The following is a 24,861-nucleotide window of genomic DNA, read 5'->3' on the forward strand; positions in this document are numbered from 1 at the left end:
TTAAAAAAAGAAAACACAGCAAGATGGTTACTGATTAAAGGATAGAGGTTCTCTACTTTTCTCCTTTTGCACCATTCAGGTGCTACACAGGTAATGTAAGCTGTGTAAGTAGTGTCCAGGAGTGGGAGTTCCTGGGAGCTGCAGCTGGCTCGCGCCCCTGCAACGCCTGATGCAGTTAGTGCAGCAATAGCCAGCTGGACCCTTGAGATCCATAAGACAGCGAGCATGGGATCTTCCTCCTCCTGTCTACTGTTAGCTGCTTGCGTGGGTATCTGTGAAGAAGTACATGCTTGTACCTGAAAGCAGTGTCAGGGAGTTATGAAAAGATTGTTTCTTATCTTGTAAAATTGGGGGGGGGGGAAGTTGTGGAAGAAAAATAAGGAGGAAGTTACTAGAGAAGAACTAATCAATCCTCACTTTCATATTGCGTTTTTACTGTGTTTATGTCTTCACGTGTCTAGATCAGGCTGCAAGATATCACACAGACAGTGCATGCAAGAAGAATAATGAATGAAGTTTAAAGAATGGTGTATACTAGCAAAGAAAATCTGTGTGCATTTTCTCTTTTACAAGGCTGTGCTTGTTTTTAATCTGGATAGAACTTTCATCTGTGCTTTAAACAAATAATATCCCTGTAATATTAGGGTATAAGTGAAAAGGGCATTCTCCTACCTTTATCTAGTTTTAAAACTATTGAAGTTTATTTTTGATTAGGAACTTTATCTTTTTCTTTTACTTAGATTTTGTTTGGTTTTTTTTTTTTTTCCTTCTTAAGAGGAGAAAAATACTGTACCTTTAAATTAGGAGTAGCTGAATAATGAATCTTGGGCAGTGAAAAGGCTAATGTGCTGTGGAAGAGAAGGAGTTTAATCTAATTTAGTTGGAGGGTGTCTGTCTGTGGTGTTGTTTTCTAGACTGTGGGAATAGAGGAGGGAAGCTGCCCCAGTGAATGGTTCCTCCTGAGCCAGAATCAGTGGGGAGTCCCTTAGATGCCACTGATCCGAAGCCAGGCCATGAAAAGGGGATTAAAGAAATGTTCTGATTTGCAATTCACACTAATGCACCCCGTCGAACCTTTGGTAATATTTCAAACCACATTTCAAGGGAAGTGCTCTTAAAATAGCCAGCTAAATTGTATTAGACCAATACTATACAACCCACTCATCCATTTATGATTTGTTTTTGTTTTTAATTCCTTTAACAGTTGGTGGTGGCTTTCTAAGGTAATTAAAACTTTTGTGCATTGTGAATATTTGCACTTGCATGGGAATATTTCTCAGTATGCCTGTCCTATTAGGCAGACAAGTTTATTTAAATATTGTTGCAAAACTGCTACAGAAATTCTGTGGCTATGAAAAAACGAGCCCATTTGGTTTAAACAGTAAACATTTTCTGCATGTAAATTCAATAAGAAAGGCAGGCTTAGGAATTTGATAAAATTGTTATCAGCTTTGATTTCTGTGATGTTTTTCTTTTTTTTATATATTCTGTATATCTAACATTTTTTGCATATATATGTTAGAATTTGTTAAGAAAACAAAATGTTTATCAGATGTAAGCAGTTAAAAAGTGCCTGAATGATTCAGTACAAATATAGATGAAGACAGGATTATTCAACAGGACTAACATTGAACTGATCTCTTTTTGTGTGTGTAATGAGCAGCTGGCCAAAAATATTTCATTAAATTTGAAATATGATTGTAGCCATAGACTTTTTAAGCATTAGATCATCAGTATCAGTTTATGTTCTGTCATAACACACGATCATCATAATGTCATTTAGAATATTTATTAAAAATCTTTAATGTATTAATTAACTCTTTAACTCCCCAAACCTATCATTTCATTTCTCTTACTGCTGAAGTGTCAGAACGTTTTATCTCAAAAGGATTATTTCGGTTTTCTTTAATCCCATTTCAGAAAACCTTGCCTAGCACTGCAATTTCCATTGACTCTAACATGTATAGAATAGCTGCAACTTTGATTTTCACCATTACCCATATCAAAGTATTTTATTACACTGTCACTGCAATAGATTACATAGCATTAAACTTTGCTATGCCGGAGATGTGGGGGGACAGCACTTTTTTCTTGCCTTATGCTTTGCTATATCTACAAAATATTTAGCTATGGTTTAATTATGACATGGCCTAATAAATATTCAGTTTTTAAAATCTTTTGCTTACGGGACAGAAGAAGAGCTGGACTTTAAGATACAGATGATTCCTCTGCACATTTTTGGAAAGTGGGGAGCTTGATAGCTAGAGGGAGAAATGTATCTTTCCTGTGAGTTGGCACATTATTTGAAATCATGTTTAATTATAAAGTTTCATTAAAAATCTTTTGCTTAAAATTTTAAAAGCTTAATAAGATTTCCATTAATTTAAACATATCACTATTCCCACAACGGCCCAAATGCTTTCTTTTTCCTCTTTCATCCATGGTTAAATATGTAAATAAAATGTCTAAAGTCATTCTTCAAAGAAGACAAAAGAAAAAAGAGCTGAGGGAAAAGACAGCCATAAAATTCCTCCCAATTCTCCATAACATTTGCCAGAGGGGGGCCAACTCCTAGCCAGGGCCTAGCAGCAGGGGTGCCTGGCTGCTCCATAGAATCACACATCTCAAATCCCACACACAGGAGAAAAAAAAATAAAATAAAATATCTTTTCAGCTGGAGCCATCAAAAGGCTCTTTTCATTTATTAGTTACAGAGGTATCTCCCAGTTGCTGATTTCTCAGCGCCCTCATTTTTCTATAATAATGTTCTGTTTGTTGGTATCACTGAGTCAAGCTCCTTGAATGGGAGATAGTCCTGGAGAGCTTTTAAAAATATAGAAACTGAAATAAATCATCTAAAACAGGATGTGCTGGCTAAAATAATGGCTAGAAAAAAACAAGGCTGATTTAAATTGGCACATAAAAGTTCAATTAGGAGAGGCAACTACAAAGGTTGGGGTTCCCCCCCCCTTTTTTCCTCATTTTCATTTGTATTTCTTTTTGCCTCTTAGAAAAATAAGAGGTTGTTATCAGTGATATAGAAGAATAGAGACCATGTTTTATTTCATGTATTTTTTTCTAGATTATTTTCATGTGGATTGTGATAATAAAATGCTTTTCAAAAATGCTTGTTGAAAAAAAGAAATAACATCCCAAACAGTCAAGCTAAACAAAGCAAATATTAAAAGTGATCCTCTTAATTATTATTTAAATTTCACTTTTTAAAAGGTGGCTTGTCCTTTTTAAAAGCTTTCCCCTCACTTTCCTGCTACCCCCAACAGAGCTCTCCACAAGAGCATTAGGATGCATACAAATACTAAGAAAACAGGCTCACATTAATGAAGAATGGAAATGCCCCAACACACACACACTCTCTTTCTCTGTCTCTCTCTCTCTCACACACACACATACATACCCACACTAAAATACAGCTTTTTTGCACATAACACTGTCTGCTTTTGTAACATTCCCTAAGGAATGTAAAAATGCGCAAGGAAAGGTCAGTCTCTATGGCCAATACTTTATACGTATGATCTCCTCCAGCCACTGAAAAGCCACAAAAAGCAGAGTACTGTTTTAAAACATTTTTATGGTGGATTTTACTTCTAGGCAAAAAACTGGCCGCATCTTCAGGGTTTTCAAAGACAAACATGAGCCCTGGTTGTTGTCCTTGCTTGGATCCATTTCACCCTTATCTCCATTGAGGAAGCCAACAGTTTCCTTTCTGGAGGCTGGTGGGGTATTAACTCTGACCCTGCGGGATTTGCCAGCTTCCAGGAGAATCCGTGTTCATTTCGATAAGGAACAGGCACTAATGGAGAGGAGCCCAGTTTGTGTGGGCGTCCATGAATGAAGAGAAAGAGAGATTTTTTCCTTCCTCATTAATATGTTCGCTAAAACTAAGCTCAGTATGGAGGAAAAAAAAAAAAAAAAAAAAAGTAGAGCTAATCTTTTGACTTTTGATCGCAATGCTCCTTTTCAGCCTGTAAAATTGTGAATTGTTGTTTGGTAGGGGACTTAACTTCCTCATTCTAGCTCTGACAAATCTCTAGCAAAACAAATCTCAAAACTGAACTTATAAAAGTAAACACAACTCACTTTAAAATGATCTCCATCTCCAAAATCTCTAAGTATCCTTTCTACAGTGGATGAAGCCACTTTCCCAGGGCTATGTCTCTACTCCTCTCAGGGTTTCTTACTTAAAAAGAAAATAAAAAGCTACTTTTCGAGAGATGCCATGCCGTGATTAAGGATATAATCAGGTACTTCTCCAGCAATCCTGCCTGTCCTGTTCGCTTAGGAATTGGAGACAATCAAAGCTCGACATTTGAAAGCAGCTGAGATTCCAGGCTGAAGGCACCCATGTTTTACGACCCTGGCAGCCAAGAGTTTATAGCGCTCGCCATAAAATGCATCCTCCTCCCCACATCCTCCCTGCTGAAGCATCCCCCCCCTCCCACCCCCCAGAAAAGGCAGTGAAGGAGGCAGCACCTTCAACCCTCTTATTGGGAGACAAGAAGTCTGAAGCACTCGCTCTCCCTGGCTTCCTACCTGAGTGAGGAAGGTTAGGCTGACGCCTTCGAGAGAGAAAAAAAAATCTTGTTAAACTTTCAAGGGAGGGCAACGGGAGGGAAAGGAGAAAGGAAGGAAAGACAGGAGGGGAGAGGAACAAATGGGGCCTTTTTTAATCTGTGCTGATCAAGGAAAACCTGTAGGGGTCCTTAAGGAGGTTTCAAGGCGTTCCGAGTGATTGGAAAGTAATCACCGTGTCAGCTTCACCTTTCTCATGCAAAGTGGATGTCGTATGCAAGGCGGATCCTGCACAGGTTTTGTGTGGGTTCCCCCCCCGGACTCAACCGCCCCCTAAAAACTCCAGCTGCTCCTGCCCCAGGAGTTCCTGCTGGCGCGGGGGGAGCGGAGCAGACGCACACGCAGCGCGCACGCGAGCGCCGGCCCGCTCCGCTCCGCGAAGCGCCGACCTATTGCACACCCAGACCGGAGGGCGGCGAGAAGGGGGTGTTTTTCAGGCCCCCCTCTTCAGTGGCTTAGATAGTTCCTCCTCCTCCTCCTTTATTCTGCAGTCGAATAAACCAATCCCCACCTCTTGGGAAGAAAGTAAGGAGCCGTGACCCTTTCTGGGAAGAGGAAAATCCCTGGAGAAACCCGCTGCACCGAAAGCCGCCCGGGACTTGTGCAAGTTGAAGCAGTGATCGCCGGGATCTGCCCAGACCCAAACTGTTCTGGCAGCGCTCTGCTGGTGCTTCGAGGAAGGAAAAGCCGGGAGGAGGAGGAGGAAGAAGGGTGCTGGAAAGACGGATCGCAAAAGTGGAAGCCCGAGGAAAAAGAAAGTTGCCGGGCTCCCCGCAGTAAGTTTGGCGCATCTGTGCATTGGGGGTGCTTTTCTCCTTTTCCGCGGCCGGCTCTTGGCGAAGTTGCCCGCCCGCCCCGCGGCCGTGCGCTGCGGCGCGGGCTATGCGGGCCCCCGCGCGGGCTCCGCGCTCCGGGCGCCGCCGCCGCGCTCTCCGCGCAGCGCCCGGGGCGATGCCGGCCGCGGCAGGAGCGCCGCCGCCGCCGCGGGACTGACTCGCCCCGGGGCCGCGCTCCCCGCCGCCCGGCCGCCTGCGAAGATGGGGCCGGCGCTGAGGAACTGCGTGCGGACTCTCCTGCTGCTCGGCTGCCTGACCTGCTTCTGCGCGGGGATCAGCTCCATAGACATTGACCGCCCCGGTGACGGGAGGTGCCAGCCTATAGAAATCCCCATGTGCAAGGATATAGGGTACAACATGACGAGGATGCCTAATCTGATGGGGCATGAAAACCAAAGGGAAGCTGCCATTCAGCTGCACGAGTTTGCCCCGCTGGTGGAGTACGGTTGCCACAGCCATCTAAAATTCTTCCTCTGCTCCCTCTATGCCCCGATGTGCACGGAGCAGGTTTCTACGCCAATCCCTGCCTGCAGGGTTATGTGTGAGCAGGCAAGGCTGAAATGCTCTCCTATTATGGAGCAGTTCAATTTTAAGTGGCCAGACTCCTTAGACTGCAGCAAACTGCCCAACAAGAATGACCCGAATTACCTCTGCATGGAAGCCCCCAACAACGGATCAGATGAGCCCCCCAGAGGATCCAGCATGCTGCCACCCATGTTTCGGCCGCAGAGGCCCAGCAGCGGTCACGATCTGCAGCAGCACAAGGACAGCCTCAGCAGAGCGACCTGTGAAAATCCTGGCAAGTTCCACCATGTGGAAAAAAGTGCTTCCTGTGCCCCGCTCTGCACGCCGGGGGTTGATGTTTACTGGAGCAAGGATGACAAACAGTTTGCTGTCATTTGGATTGCCATCTGGTCCATTTTGTGCTTCTTCTCCAGTGCTTTTACTGTACTTACTTTCTTGATAGATCCTCAGCGTTTCAAGTACCCCGAGAGGCCCATTATCTTCCTTTCCATGTGCTACTGTGTCTACTCAGTGGGGTACATTATTCGCCTCTTTTCAGGTGCTGAAAGCATAGCCTGCGATAGGGACAGCGGCCAGCTCTATGTCATCCAGGAAGGACTGGAGAGCACTGGCTGCACTATTGTGTTCCTGGTTCTGTATTACTTTGGTATGGCGAGCTCCTTGTGGTGGGTAATCTTGACTTTAACTTGGTTTCTAGCGGCTGGGAAAAAATGGGGACATGAAGCAATTGAAGCAAACAGTAGCTACTTTCACTTGGCAGCATGGGCCATTCCAGCTGTGAAGACTATAATGATCCTAGTTATGAGAAGGGTAGCTGGAGATGAGCTGACAGGGTTGTGCTATGTTGGAAGCATGGATGTGAATGCCTTGACTGGATTTGTACTCATTCCTTTGGCTTGTTATCTAATCATTGGCACCTCTTTTATTCTTTCTGGTTTTGTGGCTCTTTTTCATATCAGGAGGGTGATGAAAACAGGTGGAGAAAATACTGACAAGTTGGAGAAACTTATGGTCAGGATTGGCGTTTTCTCAGTCTTGTATACAGTGCCTGCAACTTGTGTGATAGCCTGCTATTTTTATGAAAGACTTAATATGGATTATTGGAAAATTGTGGCAACTCAACAGAAATGCAAGATGAACAATCAGACTAAAAATTTAGACTGCATGATGAATAACTCTATTCCAGCAGTAGAAATTTTTATGGTCAAAATTTTTATGTTATTAGTTGTTGGCATTACTAGTGGCATGTGGATCTGGACTTCCAAGACTCTTCAGTCCTGGCAAAATGTCTGTAGTCGAAGATTAAAGAAGAGAAGTAGGAGAAAACCTGCAAGTGTTATTACAAGTAGTGGAATCTACAAAAAACCTCAGCAACCGCAGAAAAGTCACCATGCAAAATATGAATCAACATTACAACCACCCACTTGTGTGTGAGTGAGTTTTAGACAAGGTTATATCTCATCCTATAGACTTATGTATGTCCACAGCAGCAGTCAGAAATTAAAAAATAAAATGGTGCTTTATGTCAGAGGACGGTTTAATAGCTCAAGGCAAAAAATGTATCATGCTGAATTCAGGAGCTGGTGAAGAACTGAAGGTAAATGTACTTATGGAAAGGTTTTCAGTGAAAGAAATGTTGTGAATTGAACAGCTTCTGTTACTAATTTGTAATAAGATACTTCATCCAGCCCTCAGAGTTTAAAACAAACAAACAAACAAAAAACCAAAACTACTTAACTTTTTTCATGTAGCTGAGCTGGATTTCCTACAGGTTTCTGAGTAACAAGATATAGTCAAATTTTAAGGAGCAAAGATTTTCTTTGAAAAAGCACCCAAGTGAGCATTGTCTCTGGGGGAAGCTAAGGTCCCAAGGAGGCCTGTGCTCAGTAAGTATACTATCTGTGAAAGTAGCTTCCATGCTAACTTTAAAAAAAAAAAAAAGAGAGAGCGAGCGGGAGAGCGGAATCTTTTACAACTCATCTCAGCCCAGTGGGTTTGGCGTTTCTAAAAATAGATCCTATCGATAACGCTCACGAATATTCTTTCACTAAAAGAGAAACTTCCTGCACCAGACACAAACTTTGTGAATAAGAATAATGTGCAATACATTTTTTTTTCTTACCATGACATGAAAAGAGAAACAAGTATTTTGCTGTACATAAAGACAACAAAAGAAATCTCTTAACAAAAGAACTAAAAGGTCTAGTCCTCAGAAACCCTTTAGTGTTACATTTTGTGGCTTTTTAATGGAAATCAAGCCAATGTTATACACGTTTGGACTGATTTGTGCAAAAAAAGGGGGGGGGATCAACTCAAAGAGACCCAAAGGGCTTATTGACTCTTTCTATTGTTAAACAAATTCTCACGATGAATAGATCAAGAAGCACTAGATTCTGCAAAGGGAAGCTTTGTATAGAGTGATGCTCTTTACTGTGCTGAGGGTGCACAGTTTTGTGTTGTATATATTTGTAATATACAATTATTTTTCATGCTCCACTATTTTATTAAAAATAAAATACGTTCTTTAGTTTGATAATTTTGTGTTCTAAACTTTCTTTGATGTGCTTTGTAGTTAATAAACTTGTTTTCTCAATTATTTGCTAAAAGCACATTTCAAATATAATAGCTGTTACACTTGCCTGAGAGTATAACCAAACAGAACCATAATTTGCTAAAAAGAGATTGCAAGTTGTAATTAAATAAATGGATTTTGACATTACATCTTTCTGTAGAACATTGCAACTGAGAAAACTGACTGGGAAGAGGCTTCAGTGATGTAAAAAAGCTGCAGTGCTGTAGAGTAGTACCATGTTTACAGAGCACAGAGATTACAACAATGATCCCTGGTTAAAACCCCTTTAAAATTTGCATAGGGTACGGTCAGCATGTTAAAGATAGCTGGCTCCCTTCAGCGCAGTTTGAATACAATACAGTCTGTGCTCCTCCAGGATTTTTTCACTTTTAACACTACTGAATGCATCTCTAGTATTTGGAAAAAGACTAAGAAAAAGATTGGGAGAAGGAACTGGGCAAATCTAAATGCAAACTTTTTAAGCTATTTTAGGAAAGCTATTTGGTAATGTTAAAAATGTAAATACAAGACCAAAAAGTTTTTAAGGAAGCGTGATTTTGTATGAACTTAAAATTTTCTGTGGAGCTGGCTAACAAGCTGTGTGATCACCTGGTGAGACAGTAATATAACCTCACTGTCTCCCAGGGGCCCGTCCAGCACAGAGCCCTGTATGTGGGCTCTCCCCGCAGGAGGAAGAGAGGTCACGATGGGCTTTGGTGGAGTGAGGATCCCTGTGACACGACAGTCGCCCTGGAACAGCTAGGAGCTTTATAACAGAAGGACTGTTTGTTAGTGTCCTGGTTTTTCAAGGATGTATGTCATGCTAGAGATAAGCTTTTGTCTTCTTGTGATCTTTTTAAATGTTTCTGGCAATGGCTAGGAACTTGAATGACTTGAAGAACAATCTTGCAGTTCCTATTAATCATCTTTATATCCAAAATGCACACATACAAGGCAGCTTTCAATATAAAATTTAGTTTATCTTTTGGGGAGGGAATATACTTTTCCTCCTTTGTGCCTATGTGCCACTCTGATACACAGCTTCATAGCTAGATGTCTTGGAAGTTAATCCTGTCAAAGCACACCCTGCTGGAGCCAAAGGAGGACACTGCACGAAACAAATCCACTTCTGAAACTACGGAATGAATGCCTTCACACCTGTATGTGTTCTAGTTAAGATCAGTTATATTAGATCTCAATGCAGAGTTTAACGTAAGCTGTGAGTTGCAAATTTCTACAGGAATCCTTCAAATGTGTGTTTTGTTACTATGTAAGTCACCTTTCCGGTAAAATTCTACCTCTGATGTAAGGATTAGTGGTAGTTTTACTGGTGACAGATTTGTATTTCAAGACTAATTTTAGGCTTCGCTTTGAAATACATAAGCCACTGAAATCAGCATCTCCCTTTTTTGTGTAGTTTTTGCACACTATAAAAATTGGTTTGTTTTAACTATTGATCTTACATTCTGCTACCAGCATTCTAGAAGAGAAAACAAAAATGAAGAAAGATGCTCAGCAGTGGATGAATTCCTGCTTGACTGTCTGAGTTTAATCATTTGTCAGTTTAGGCCCTTCACTGTCCGCAAGGTCTTCTACAAAACGCCTCGTTTGCATAGCTGGCTAGATGCACCAGGTCACAAATAGATTCGTGCTGAAATGTAAGCTAGGAATTTGGTTTTAATCCACCTTCACAGTTACTCAGTTTTGGAGCAGGGAGAAGGAGTAGGGGGCTGATGAGTTTTTTTTGCTGGTGCTTTTTTTACTACTCCTAGTAAGAAAACTAGATGCCTCGAGTATATAAAGATGCTGATGTCATTATGTCAGGACTAAGTGTACTGTAAATGCAGCAGAGTATAATGAATGTCTTTGAGAATGAATTAGTTCAAAAATTGTGCCTCTTGGCCTCCTATAGCGCCTAACAGTCTAACCAGTTTCATAGTGAGGTTACTAAAAAGCTTATAATTCTTAAGGGAAAGTGTTATGCTTATTTTAAAATAACATTTCAATGATTTAACGTAACATGCTTAAGAATTTAACTGAAAATTTTGTTCTTATCTTAGAATTCTAGTTCATTAACATATTAATTAAAAATCATAATTAAACAACTAAAAAGTCTTTGAGAAAATATCTCCAAGATATTCTCTATTAAACCTCTTTAGTTTTCAGAAGCATGTTAAATTTTAGTTAAAAAATTAGTAAAATCAAGTTGATATTTTTATTTGTTGAATTTGATAGGATTTTTCTCGAAGTATTGTCAAGGCCTATTGGGTTTTTGCTCATCAGTAGACTTTTAAAGAGAAGTCTCTATATGTGGATACGTTAACAATTCAGTCAGTTCTAAGCAAACTTGTTGAGGAAATGACACAAGTCCAGAAGTGCCTTCTAGAGAGGATACTTGATTACAGTCCAGTTGCATTTATCTTGATTTTATCTAGTTTTGCTCAGATAAAAATATCTCAATTTTTAGTCTGTTACTATGCACATATACTGTAGATTAAGAATCAAGTGTCTGCCACAGATTTGTGTATGAGGCTCTCTTCTCTTCAGTGGGAGCTGTAGACTACCCATGGGGGTAGGACTTGTGTCAGACTGTAAATTATGACAATGCAGATTATGTCTCAACATTCAGGTAGCATCTTCTTATGTGTTGGGGCCAGGTGGAAGAAAGGCAGAAAGTAACTTTTTGGGCAAGAATAGCTTGGTAGAATACTTTTGTTTATTGCAGAGAGATTAATGAGATAAGAGTATGACAGCAGCACATAAAAATGGGATTCAGAAAAGAACCCACAGAATTGTTTCTGTTTACAGTGCTAGGAATCTTGTTTCTCAGTGAAATGCCAATATTGCTCATAAAAAAGAGAAAATTAAGCTCAATAGTTTCAAGGTTTAGGTTTGACATATTGGGACACTTTCAATGCTATAGTGCAAGCACCACAGTGGAGAGGGTGCGCAGAGCACAGTTGAGGAATGTTCAGATCTCTTATCAGATTTTTCCCAAAGTAGCATTTCATATGTATGTTATTATGAAGCCATTATTCACATATGGCTGTCATCCTGTGGCTTCAAACTGTATGAAAAGCCCAGTAACAACAACATCTGTAACATACACCCTTCTTATTCTAACACTTAAAATCTATGGCTTCAAGGGGATAGTTCTATAATGATGGGATATTATGTGCTCAGGTGGTCTTTTGATGACAGGTGGTCTCCAACAACAGATGGTCTCAAAGGAGGAACTTCAGTGCATTTTAGTTTAAAACATTTACACATTTCTTTAAATTTTTTTTGAAATGTTATCCTTGTGTAATGTTCTTAAGTATTTTAGACAGAGTAGCCAAGTTATTAACACTGACAGATGATAAATCAGGGCATCCTTTAAAAGGTGGGTGATGGTGATTATGTGGTCTTGGAGCTTGCTTTGATCAGAAGTGACAGGCCTGTAAGGTCTGTGCCACTCAGTCCCCCCTGGAGGGAGATCAGCACCTGTTTGCACTTTGAGGCTCCTCTACCTCCCACTGCCTTCCAGCACTATTTCATCTTTTTTAACACACTTGGATGTTGATTGGCTTTAAGCAAAGTCATTATTCATTTACAAAACACTCCTTTATGGAGTTTACTCAAAACTGCATTTTGGTAGCAGTGTGTGTGCTGCTGCAGTTGTACAGCAGTACAGTTGTATCAATGTTCTCATTACAAAAGCTTTCTTTTTACAGAACTGCACACTAAAATCAGCCCGGGTGCTAATCTTAACCTGATTTTATTTTTTGTCTGAACAGTAGTGTGTAACTTCAACTTCTCTGTTTATTTTTCATGTTTATTCAGAAGAGATGTAGAATGAGATTTGTGAAACAAATAGGTCCTCATTTGGTAGATCAGATTTTAGCTCACTAAATACTATTCCAAATAGCTTTGTCTTACTTTGGAAGTGTAACGGGTATTTGTAGAAAATAGAACACAGCAAGGCTTTTATTTCACCCAGGGTCGTATGACAAATCACATAAGTGACTCGCCCTAATTGGTTAATGTCGTATATGCAGGACTTTGGTATGGACTTCTCAGTCTAGATGCAGATACGCTCTGAAGTCCACGGTGTCTGGTTAGTTGATGCCAGTGTGCCTGAGAACAGAATGTGGTTTATGCTGGACTGGTTTGGGAACCCAATTCTGCCTTTCCTGTAGTAGCAAAGTTAAAGCTGTGGGGAGTTTTACATCAAAGGGAGGTCTGAGTGATCATTGTGTGTATTTATAAGGCATTGTTTAAAAAGGAATTCCTTCAATTTGTTGTCACTTGTTTCTTCCTTCTATTCTTCAACATCTCCTCAAAGATCAGCTCTGCTGAAAGCAATGGGTGTCCAACTAGTTTCAGTGTATGCTTTAAATCAGACTTCCTATCTCAGGGAAAACACATTACAGGAAAAGTTATTATTTTGACTTTTTTTCCCACATCAGAACATGCAAAACAAAAAAATACTTGATGTGACGAAGATTTGTGATACAATAAAAAAAATCAGTGGAAACTATTTTGATTATATTTTTTAAATGGATTGCTATGTTAGAATGCATAATGTATAGCACATTCTAAAACTGAGTGTTATTTCAAAGTGAAATTCAGAAATACTGGATCTTGATAATGTTGAAATAGAATGGAACTTTTGGAAACACTTTATTTAAAAAAAAAACCACTTCAATAGTATTTACTGCAGAGTATTTAGTATTAATAAACTTACATTTTCTGATGACAGGTTATCCCATGAAAGTTTCTTCAGTCTACTTCAATCTGCTTAGGAGTCTTCTACCTTCTGTTTCTCTTCCAGTGTGTTAGTCCTATGGTATCAATGGGACCTAAGGACGAATAACAACATTTCACATTGGGCCCACAATGCTGTCCTTGTTTCCTCCTTTCTTCGCTGATCAGCAGTTCTCTTCCCCTTCCCCTCTCTTCTCCTGCTCATCTGTCTTGCAACATCTGCATGTGACTCACTTCTCTTGCCCTCTTCTCCAGTGATCCTGTCCTTCTAGTCTCTAATCTGCCCACACACAGCTTTCGGTGGTGCTATCCACTAGCTATGAGTGCTTTGAACTTTTTTGTTCAATATATACAAAAAGCAATTTCAAAACTTGTGTTTTATCTTTCTTTTTGGGTAAGGCATGTGGTAAGAAACAGAGGTTCAAAGTTCTGAGCTACCAAAGGTGATGATGAACTCAGGAGACTGCGAAGCACAGGCTGCCTGCTCTGAGTAGGAAAAATACTGCTTTTCTGAAGACGAGTAGTACTTGGTTGTCATGTATATTTGTTACTTTGTTTTTTCTCTCTCTGAGACTAATATCTATCCGTGTGAAATAAAAATCAGGAAAAGGGAAAAAAACAACATTAGATCAATAGATAAAACAGGAAAAAAAACAGAACGCTTGTATTCAAAAGCTTTTAGCCTGAGGAAATGTTTATATTCCTGAAAACTTACAAGTTTTTCCCAGTTACACCAACTGGTCTAGCAGAGACATTATATTTCCATTCAACCTATCTTTCTCAAATGCTTAGTTTAGCACACCTATAATAACACTTTGCGTACAGCTGCATTACAAATAATAATGATAAGACCAGTTTTGATCTTCACATTTCTTTAAACAAATATTAGAACTGGAATACAGCCACTAGAATTATTTGATAAAATTTGAAGTCATGATATTGTAATCTAGATCTTTGATATTCTTTCAGTCATACTTTTTTCATCTTTTCATCATTTTTGTGAATCTCATCAAAACATTTTTATTTTATTTTGTCAGCATTTTTTTCTAAATTTATTTTTACGGATAAAAGGAAAGGACAGATTTCCGTTGACATTTTAGGCTTTTTAATGACAATAATTTTTTGATATCCTGACATGTTTTTTAAAATTACCGGAAAGAACCTTTTTTAATTCTTTAGGAGACTGGTATTAGTAGCTAGACATGACATTGTCCCTGGATCTCTCATCCCTTTCCATTAACCTCAATGAATTCTTTTAGCTTCTTTAATAAGCCTTTCTTATTTGACATTTAGACAAGTCAGTAACATGTTCATAAGTTATCCATTGATGATTAGCAGAGAATAAAGGCCAAACTGCCTGTCTCCATATGATTTTTATACTAATTTAACTTGATCAGTTTGAAATCAGTTTAAGAACCTATTTAATTAAATTGCATGTAATTCCCAGTGTAGACATGGTGGTAAGTATAAAAAGAATTGTAAGGACAGAGTACTGGACCAGGTAGAGTAATTTGGAAGCTCAAGTCTCACTTTAAATTCAAGCTTGTAAATCTTTTTAGATGTTTTAGTAATTTCTCTCGGAAATTTTGGTAATAGAAATGAAGCATAATGCTAGGACTATACTGTATCTTTGTGATATATTTAAGGTAATAGGTGCTACCTATTTAGGTTAAGCACTATTGCTGAGTTTGTTCTTTTCTTCACACATAACACATACCCAAAACTTCTGAAGTTTACCAATTGCTCTATATACCACGGTCCATAGATCGCGCAAACTGTAATGCTACACAGCGTTTGGGAAGTGTCAGACAAAGAGGTACTTGCATTTCTGGGTGGCATTTTTTGTTTTGTTTGTATCTTTCAGCTGAGATAGAAAAATAGAGAGTGGACAAATTTAATGTTTCTCCTTACACTCTGTAATAGCTCTGCAGGAGCCTCCTTTGTTTACTTTATGAGAATTGTGTGAGACTTTTGAATCTTGAATGCCATAGAGTTGTGATGGAGAGCAAATTTCATAGTAATGTAAATACTGGCTGAGTACATCTATATGGAATAAGCTGAAACTTTGCAAACTGTGAATTTCTCTAAAAGAGAAAGGAGAAAGAAAATGGAGCATAGGAAGTGAGTGGGTTAAAGACAGTGAGAACAGAACTATGGGAGAGGAGGAAGAGAGGCAAAAACAGCCTCAAGGGAGTTGTCGTTATGTAAGTCCTAAAGCAAGAGATTCACGGACTCAACTGCTTAATTTTTTTGCATTAATATCCTCCGGTTCCCAGGAGCTTTGTTTTCCATCACACTGCTCCAACCCACTACACTCCTCACAGATACAGAAGTGACAATCACAGATCCAGATTCCATTATTCCCCTGCTCGTCATGTAAGTGCAGCAATCTGTAGAGTGGAATCTGATTATTTAGTTTCATGCACTGTATTTTACACAATTAGAATGGAAGAATATTACGATGTTACATTTTTTGATAAACTGAAGTTCACAACTTATGGTTTTGAAATACATTATGGTGTGGTGACACATGCTTTGAAGAATGAGCAGATTCAGAACTTCAGCCATTACTGGTTTTGTTAATGAACTTCTCTGGGGCAACAGGTTCTTCTGCATGCTGCTTGGAAACTCCCACCCTTAAAGCCCACATAGTTTGGACTATGAAGTGATGTATTATGCAGCTCTTTGATCAGTTTTGAAAATTACACAAAGCCTTTGATTTGCAGAACATGATAATGCCAAAATTTTGAAGGAACAAAGAGGTATGCTCTTTACCCCTCACCCCCCCCCCCTTTTTTAACATCCGTAATTAGCTTCATATGGACTGTTGTGGTTAGTGACCTCTGAACACAGCACTTTTTAAAGATAATTTTGACCAGATTTTGCAATTTTGTTCAAGCTGTAATGGACCAGATTCTGTTCTCATTAATTCAGGTAATATAGGAAACACCAATGAGGTCGGACGATTGCCACACTTAAAGAATAAAGTGGAAATCCACCTAAGAATGACTGGATTAGGTCCAGATGTTTTTTTATTTCAGTCCTTAATTATCGTAAGTCACCCTTTTTTTTCTTTTTAAACACACATATTGAAAGTAATACTGAAGTGGAACAACTGTGAGTGTATCTTCCCTTCTTGAGACTGCAATCATCCACAGTGGTTCAGGCATGACACAAATAACATCAAAGCAGAATCGCAGCCAGAGTGAAAACTCAGTGGGCCTTATACTCTCTGCTAAAAAATTTGTTTAAATTTATCTTGAAATATTTTTGGTTCCTAGAAATACAAAATTACGAAAGTAGTATTTTAGAAATCATTTTGATACGTCAAACTTTTGTTTCCATTTTACAAATTCTGTTCCCAAATCTCTGCCTGCCAAAACCTGGTGTGATCCTTTTCAACTTGTAAATCATAAAGCTCAAAGGGGTCAAGGACAAGTTGAGAGGCTGAAAACATCCCAATGACCTTTTAATGAAACTTGTTGAAATGTTGTGACATGGATTTGCAGTTTTCGTCTCTGCACTACAACTTGTGCAGAGTGAAGACCTCCACTGTGTAATGGAGGCAAGCCCACACTGACTTTAACACCAGTCGGCGCAGAGCTGAGGTCCTCTGGTTTCCAATCCTCTGCTGAATTCTGTAGTACTTAATCCATAGTCTATGTCCTTGGAAGAATTCCAATCTTATACTCAGGAGAATCAGAACTTTTTTCTTTTTCTTTTTCTTTTTCTTTTCTTTTCTTTTCTTTTCTTTTCTTTTCTTTTCTTTTCTTTTCTTTTCTTTTCTTTTCTTTTCTTTTCTTTTCTTTTCTTTTCTTTTTTCTCTTTCTCTTTCTCTCTTTTTCTTTTCTTTTTCTTCTTCTTCTTCTTCTTCTTTTTTCTTTCTCTTTCTTTTTCTTCTTTTTCTTTCTCTCTTTTTCTTTTTCTTTTTCTTTTTCTTTTTCTTTTTCTTTTTCTTTTTCTTTTTCTTTTTCTTTTTCTTTTTTCTTTTTTCTTTTTTCTTTTCTCTCCTCCTTCTTTTTCCATTTCCTTTTCCTTCCCCTCTTCCTTCTCCTTTCCCTTTCCCTTTCCTTTCTCCTTCTCCTTCTCCTTATCATTTTTCCTGCTGTCACTCACAGTAGTAGTGGAGATATTAAATATCAACATTGGCAATGATAGTTTCTGAGTTTGTGTATGTTTATGTATTACTTGAAGTCATTTTGAAGCAGAAGCTGTTTCAGTTTGGCAAGCTCTGTTAACATCCCTCTCCTGCAAAGAATCTCCATTTGCCTGCGTGTTCCTACCTCCTTGTGTTAATGATCACTGTGCTGCTGGGTATTTAAAGCATCAAAGAACTGCTGTTTGAAATGCAACCTTAAGCAAACTATCCGTGTCTACAGAACTCAGAATGCAGGAGACTGACATTCTGGTTCCTTGTTTCTTGTGTTTAACACAACAGACATATCTACAACTTGGCATTTAAAAACATCAACAAAAACAAACAAGTTAGTTTCATTTACATAACAAAAAGTTCTTGGACTTGCAAGGAGGTTCCTTTGAAATGCACAGTCTTTTCTGTCACTGATTGGAGAGGGATCTGTCTAGTCTGTAGCTCAACTTCCTCACACACACATCAGGAAACACATTTTCAACAAATTAAATCTATTTCTTTCACAGGCCATGTTATTTAAAAAATTTAAATACTTTCAGGGACATTTCCATTTCATATTTTTTCTAAAGGATTCTTTATAAAGTATTAATCCTATGCCAGGTTTGTGATTGATTTTAGCAAGTATAGAATCAGATCATAACCAATCTAGAAGGCTACAATTTATAGTAAGGTTTGTGTAGTAACCCTGAATCATTACAGTGAGTGATTTGTAACTTGATTTTTATGATATTTTTAAAAATACACAGTACTCAAATAGTTGCAGGCAGTAAATAGTTAAGTAAATGTATATGAAAACATATCCCTTTCTATCATCACAATCTAACAATTTATAAAATGCTGAATATGTTAATACTTTAAATCAGGAAATCATATTTCAGATCAGCTTTGATCTTTCAAATTTGTACTTTAAACATACAATCAGTGCATCAAGAAACTAATGAGATTTTTTTCTTTTCTCTTTTTTTAACAAAGAAGGCCTCCCTAAATTGTCTCCTTTCATTCTGATTATTTGCAAAAGTATTTATTGAAAACAACAAAAGCAAGTCAGCAAAGCAAATTCCCAAGTTAACAACAGCAGTTAATTTGCAGTTAGGAGTCAGAATAGGAATAGTTCGTTTCTGTTTGTTTTCTCTGTTTCCCATGGGATGAGTGACACACGGATAACATGTTACTGGTGTATCTCTGACCTCTGATGAAAAATAAATGGTAGTACAGGAAAAGTGAATGTAAGAGTAATCCCTTAAAATATACTGTTGTGCTCTACAGTACAGAACATAACAAGGTGGGCCCTTGATTAGGGTCCAGAACCTCAGAGCAGCAACTATACTAAAAGCTCAGAATTTCTTGAATTTAGATCTGCTATTTTAAATCTTTATACAGCTCCAGTTGGTGTAATATCTCATCACCTCAAACTAGAACACATTAATCTGAAGTTTAACACCAAAGCCATATCATCTCATTACAGAGAGTGAGCTGAAAGGCAGGCAGGAATGTAGACAAGACATTTCCAACCAGTGAGGCATGAACATGTTGGAAGTGAGGCACAGCTGAACTGCTGCAGGCGCAGTGGAGCTGGAGCAGCTAACTCACAGAGGGACAGCAGGACAAATTACCCCCGGTCAGCTGAGCTGGGAGCCACAGTTTTTCCATACAGCATCAACAATATCTTGCATCTGCATGAAGTGGTGGTTCCCACAGGTGCTGTGGACAAGGTGCTTTGGATGCACACCAAGAACAGACTGACCCTGTCTTTCAGGTACAAGATAGAGCTGATTGATGATACGCGGCCAGCATGCTCCCCGTTCCAGAAAATCCATGAAACCACTAGACTTGTTGTCTCTCATGGGGCAGTCTGGGATCTTGGCAAAGCTCCCACATCCTTCTGGATTCCTGTGGGCAGCGAGGAACCAGCTTTTATGTATAAGGGAAAGAAAACCCAGCTGATATCCTTCCTTTGTGCTGGCTCTTTCATCTTTTGAATTTCATCAAGACCAAAGCCATGAATCACCAATCTGAGATGTAGTACTGAGGCTAAGGCACAGCAAGAGAAAGAATATGAGTTTAGAAAGGGAGTTTGAATGCTAGAAGGTTGGAAGAGTATGCAGCTTGGTATACAAAAGCTAGGTGAATGCCTGGTGACTTATTTAATATCCATTTTATGAAATGCAACATTTCATTGGGTGTCTAAAATTTTATTTTACAATTTTATGAACTATTTAATAAAAAATACATATAATGAGATTCTAGGGGAGATCAAAACTTTGTATCATGGGCAATAAAGAGAGCAGATAGTTTTTCTTGTGGCAATATGATTGCAACTTGCCATATTAGAACCCCCAATTTAGCACTTTATGTAGCAGTTATTGAGCTTCGGCTTTAGATAAGATACAACATAATCTTCAATTTGATTGATTTTGCTAGTATGCAGTTATTATATAGTCCAACAAATTCTTCATTACAGCCTCTCCTATTTGCTAGAAAAATTTGTTTCATCTGCTTGCATTTTCCACATTTCCATTTCTCTAAAAAGTCTCCCTCAGGAATTTGTTACTGTTACCATTATTTCATTTTATAAATATAGATTTGTACATTTTTCTGAACTGTTTTAGAAGGCACAAAATGAAAATCCTGTTTTGTCTGCAAACAAAGCAGCTGAAACAAGTTGCAAGAAATCAGAAATCTTCATTTGTGGGTTTGTCTTCAGTTTGTTCTGTGTGACGGTGTTATAAGACCTTGCCTTTTCTGGCAAGACAACAAACTTCTTATTTTCATTAGTTTTACTTTCTTTTTCTTCTGTTTTCTAAGAGTACACAAATGTAACACTATCAGCATTCCTTATACTCTTCTGAAAAGTATCAACAGCTTTATGGAGACCCAAGGACATTTAGCATTAGCGTTTTAAAATTTTCTCAAATCCTTCTCCAGTTAGATGATTCTTACTGTGCCAAAGTATTGTTTGTGTACATAGCATAAAATAGCATCCTTATAAATCTGAATGAAATTCATTGACAGGACCAGCAGAAAGAGCATAGCTGAAGTTACATATAGAGGACAGAATTTCTGTTGTGGAGGGTAACAGAAACACTGAGCTAGTAAGTAAAATTACTTACTCTCTAAGCAATAGGGAGTGTTTGCTCTCTATTGCAGATAACAGTAATTACAACCCAGTACCTCCCGCCAGGTTAAGGCAGTAGCTCCAGAATTGAGATCAGGGCCGCAGAAAGACAGTCGAAGTATCATGCTCTCCTTTCAGAAAACCTTTGTGTAACTTTCCTAAGAAGGAGTGGGAAAGAAAGAAGTAGCATCATTTCCAAAATGCAGCAGCAGACTGGGCCTATCATGGTTGTCAATAGAGAGAGGGATCAAGTGTTCTCTTAAATTCTTGCGGAAGAAGTGGTAAAAAACAGAAATGATGAGCAAGTAGTCTTCTCCTTCACAACTTTCTGTTTTCAGAGCCCATTTCACAGCCAGAGAAGATAGGAGCCAAAATCTGCTATAGTAGAGTCCCTGGTTTATCCAGCTACCAAAAGTCAGATAACAGCAAGAGACATTTGGAGCAGCTGGTTCCATCAACGCAGTGAATTATTCCTGTAAAGAGAAGAACAATTTATGAGACAAGTTTATAAACTCAATTCTAGGTCTTTTTCCCCAAATAGGAATCTTCAAAAGATGTTAAAAATAGGATATGACCGCAGTCTATTTTATTGCTGTGTCTGTAAAAATGGTATAGGTTTTTTATTTTTATTTTAATATGCTCTCTTTGTTCATGATCCTGGCAGTCTGGGATTGGGCACTATCCCAGGGGAGTGCCTGTACCAATGAGAAGCAGAGCTGATGCAATTACAGGACAAGTGTATTTTTCTGTCGGTTAGGAATTTTGTCACTGAGGAAAAAGGAAAAAATGAACTATGTTTCTATTTCTCCTTTAAACAGCTCCACCTATTAATTAAGTCACACACTCTAAGTGAGCATAGTATGGACAAGAAGGACTGGCATCTATGATCTTAACTACTGCAAAAACTGGTATGTCTAATATACTTAGGCTTTGGTAGATAAACAGCATTCATGAGTACAGGAAGCATAGAAGACCTAGGCAAGGCTCAACTTATATTTGGAAGGACTGAGTAAGTAAAAGGGCTTTATCTCTAGGAATTTACCAGTTATCAGTGTGATCTGAATTGCATGGGGCAGGAGGGGATCGATACCCCTTTCCACTCATCAGTCTCCACCCATGGTAACATGATGCTAATGGAATGTGCAGCATGAGAGATAATTAAAAGCATTTTAATAACTACCGAGTGTGTCACCCCAGCCTGCAGCTTTACCATCATCTCAATCCACACCCTACCCCTTTCTTTTTGCTCCACCCAAGCTTTGATTTCCTTCACCCACTCATGACTTTTGTGCCATCTTTCCATGCCAGCTGAAGCAGCCTCCCACTTACAATTGCGTTTCCTCCAGAATAATAACTGATCTGTTCATCATTACACTGCTTACAGGTAATGACGAATTCTGAAGTCTTTTACCAAACACTGATTAAATCAGTATCAGCCATAATCAATATTTTTAACTATTAGCAACTGAACATATTTATGTGCAGTAGGATATAACTAAGGCCACATGATACAGTACAAACAAGTGAGCAAAATCAGAAGAAATAGGTATTATGGAGGAATCATAACCTATCATTTATGCTGGGTTCAGACTTCTTACAAAGTGTAGAGCACTCTTGATTAGAATATGGGGTTGTGTAGATCTCGTTACAGAGATTAGGACTGATGTGACTGGTTTCTGACAAGGTCCACAGAAGAACCTGTGAATTGAAGCCATTCAAACTGATTCATGCGGAATTGGCAATGGCTCAGTAATGTTCCATTCATTTGCTTTTTCTTTCTCCAGTGCATTGTACCTTACTAACAAATCATGAACTAACTACCAGAAAGGCAGCCTCCACTGAAGATGTGAGGGCTAGATTCATAGCTAAACTAGGAATCCAGATGCCAAAGGCTCCCTCTGGTGAGATACAGGCTTTGAGAGAGCAGTTCCAGTCTTATGTGGACCAGGTCACTCACGAGAGGTGACTTATGTCTTTCTATTGATTTTGAATACCTAGTTCTCATTCTAGCTTCATTGTGAAGCTCTGAAGCTAAATAAGAGGCAAAATGAAGTAAGCACGCATGAAGCATATAGAAGAGATCCTATCATAAAGGAGGGAATCTTGAGGCAGAAATTTTCGCTTGTGCACAAATTTTACCTTGTGTTTTAAGCCATGAGTTTTTGTTTTGCAGGTACCACCAATGGGTTTGAAAGGCTGCTTGAACTATGTTTGGTCATGTTTGTTAGTCCTACATTTATTTTTTATGAATACCATGATGATTCTCACTAGCTAAAAGCACAAGCCAGAAAAGAAGCTTTCCATTTTCATGTATAATTTGACTACTTTTTTCTCTTTGTGGTGATCAAAACTCACTGTAAAGAATATTGCATTATATTGCGTTGTTATTTTTTATCTGGGCTGTTCTGATTATTGTAAAACCATGAATATTAATTTTTATTTTACAATTTTTTCCTTTTTATCTCTACTAAAAAAAACTCACCTCCAGTCCAAGCTCAAATCTCATCATGTCCTTCTGACAACAGCTCTGGTCCTTTATTTCTTTTCTAGAATTGGAAAGGAATGGAGTGAATATAGTGTCAGCCTCAGGGTTTACAACATGAACTCTATTTTAACACATTTTTTCCTCTTCAGTTCATCACTTCCAAGCTGTATGGAAGGGCTGAAATTTCTTCTTGCATAACATATCAAGCTGCTTTTGCTGCCTTTCTCTGAATCATTGGAGATTGGCCACAGCTTGAGGGTGGATTTGGCAAATGATGTTAAACTCTTACAAATGCTTGGCTGATGAGTCTTGCTCACACACCCAGAGCTAGGCCTGATCTGGGGTCAGGAAAGAAAAAACTTTCTTTCAGGTCAGACTGGCAGAGATCATTAAGTGTTTTTGAATTTTTGTCTTCACCTGTAGTGTGGAACACAATCTACTTGCTAGAATCATCTAACAGATACAGTGTTTAGCAGAGGTATAAATCACTGGCAATGTACTCCCTCTCTTCTATCCTCTTTCTAGTAGTAATTACAGCTGTGGCACTCAATCTCTTACTTTAGGTCTAAAATTCACTATATAATGTCGGGAAGTGCCTGTAAAATGTAGGGATTAGCTATTTTGTGGACTCTTCTGGATGAATGGTTATTGCACAGTTATCTGTGACTGCAGGTTATTGGACGTGGTGATCGTATGCTCTCTTCTAGTAAAAAATGCCTATGAGAAAAGGAAAAGCAGTAGGAAACAAACATTGACATTTTACCAGTCTGAAATCAGACACTTGGTCTGTTCTTATCTGGATGAAAATAAAATTTATTTTGCTGAAATAATCTCTTGTTTTTAAACTCGAATGATTTAGAATTTAAGAGATAAAGGGAGAGATTCTGGATCAGTACTAAACTTTGTCCTACAGCAGAAATCCTCAGAAGCTCATCCTTTCTGATATTTGTAAACACTCTGGGCAATATCTGTTTCTGCAGATGACTAGTTCCCAAGTGAGGATGACTAATTCCATTTAGCAGCCTGCTCAGGTCACCGTGTAACACAACAGAATCAACAGGTGACTCAGCCTCTGTAAGGATCCAGAAACCTCTAGGCTCTCTGTCCTTCGTTTTATTACTAGATCTCAGTGAAAGTACAGGAACAATTAGACAGACTGTTGGTACCACAAAAATGCAAGTTGAGGTGCACAAATTAGCTAATTATATAGGCAGGCAGATAATTTAGCTGGTAATTGCCCCAGTTACAAATTCAGATGCAAACATTTTGTAGATGTAGGAAGAATGTCAACATTTCTTTTCTTTGAAATTTTGGATTTTTAGGCAATTCAACAGATAGACAATGTAGTGTTGAAACTTTGGCACATGATGTATCCTTTATGAGATCTTTCTGCTTCTGCTGTTTTATAGATCTTTTCTCACACATAATTATATACTTCAAAGGATGTTTTCTGGATCTCCAAGAATGAACATTGGCCTCCTTCTAGGGAAAATCACTTTTCCATTCATTTTGTTTACAGCATAGATTTCTTCTAGGCTTTGATAGGTTAAGAAACCAGTGACTCTTATTTTCATTTTTCTTAATAATTAGAAGTAAAAATACTCAACATTATCTATGTTCTATTCTAACAGTCTAAGTAATTGCATATCCCATCATTCACATAAGTATTTAGAAACAAGGGTTTCTAGCATTTCACTTTTTATTGGTTTTATCCACATTAAAAATTCCTTTGCCAGATGATTTCTCATTTAATGCAGCATTATGTAGTTCACAAAATTATATTGGTTTTCAGCGATATAAAAGTGGCAAAGGGCTAACCAAAACATACTCAACTGCTGCAAA

General features: G+C 38.6%; 1 protein-coding gene across 1 annotated transcript; it reads left to right on the forward strand.

The window, feature by feature from the left end:
* Nucleotides 1-5,627: 5,627 nt before the first annotated feature.
* Nucleotides 5,628-8,441, forward strand: FZD10 (frizzled class receptor 10). Its single transcript, XM_062589936.1, has one exon. The coding sequence runs from the start codon at nt 5,628-5,630 to the stop codon at nt 7,383-7,385; it is 1,758 nt and encodes a 585-aa protein (XP_062445920.1). The 3' UTR covers nt 7,386-8,441.
* Nucleotides 8,442-24,861: the final 16,420 nt, after the last annotated feature.

Source organism: Rhea pennata, chromosome 17 (genome assembly GCF_028389875.1).
Source record: "Rhea pennata isolate bPtePen1 chromosome 17, bPtePen1.pri, whole genome shotgun sequence".
Lineage (NCBI taxonomy): Eukaryota > Metazoa > Chordata > Aves > Rheiformes > Rheidae > Rhea > Rhea pennata.

What these genes read in the sequence shown, in the direction of transcription:
- FZD10 (XM_062589936.1), top strand. Translation starts at nt 5,628, where the DNA reads ATGGGGCCGGCGCTGAGGAACTGCGTGCGGACTCTCCTGCTGCTCGGC.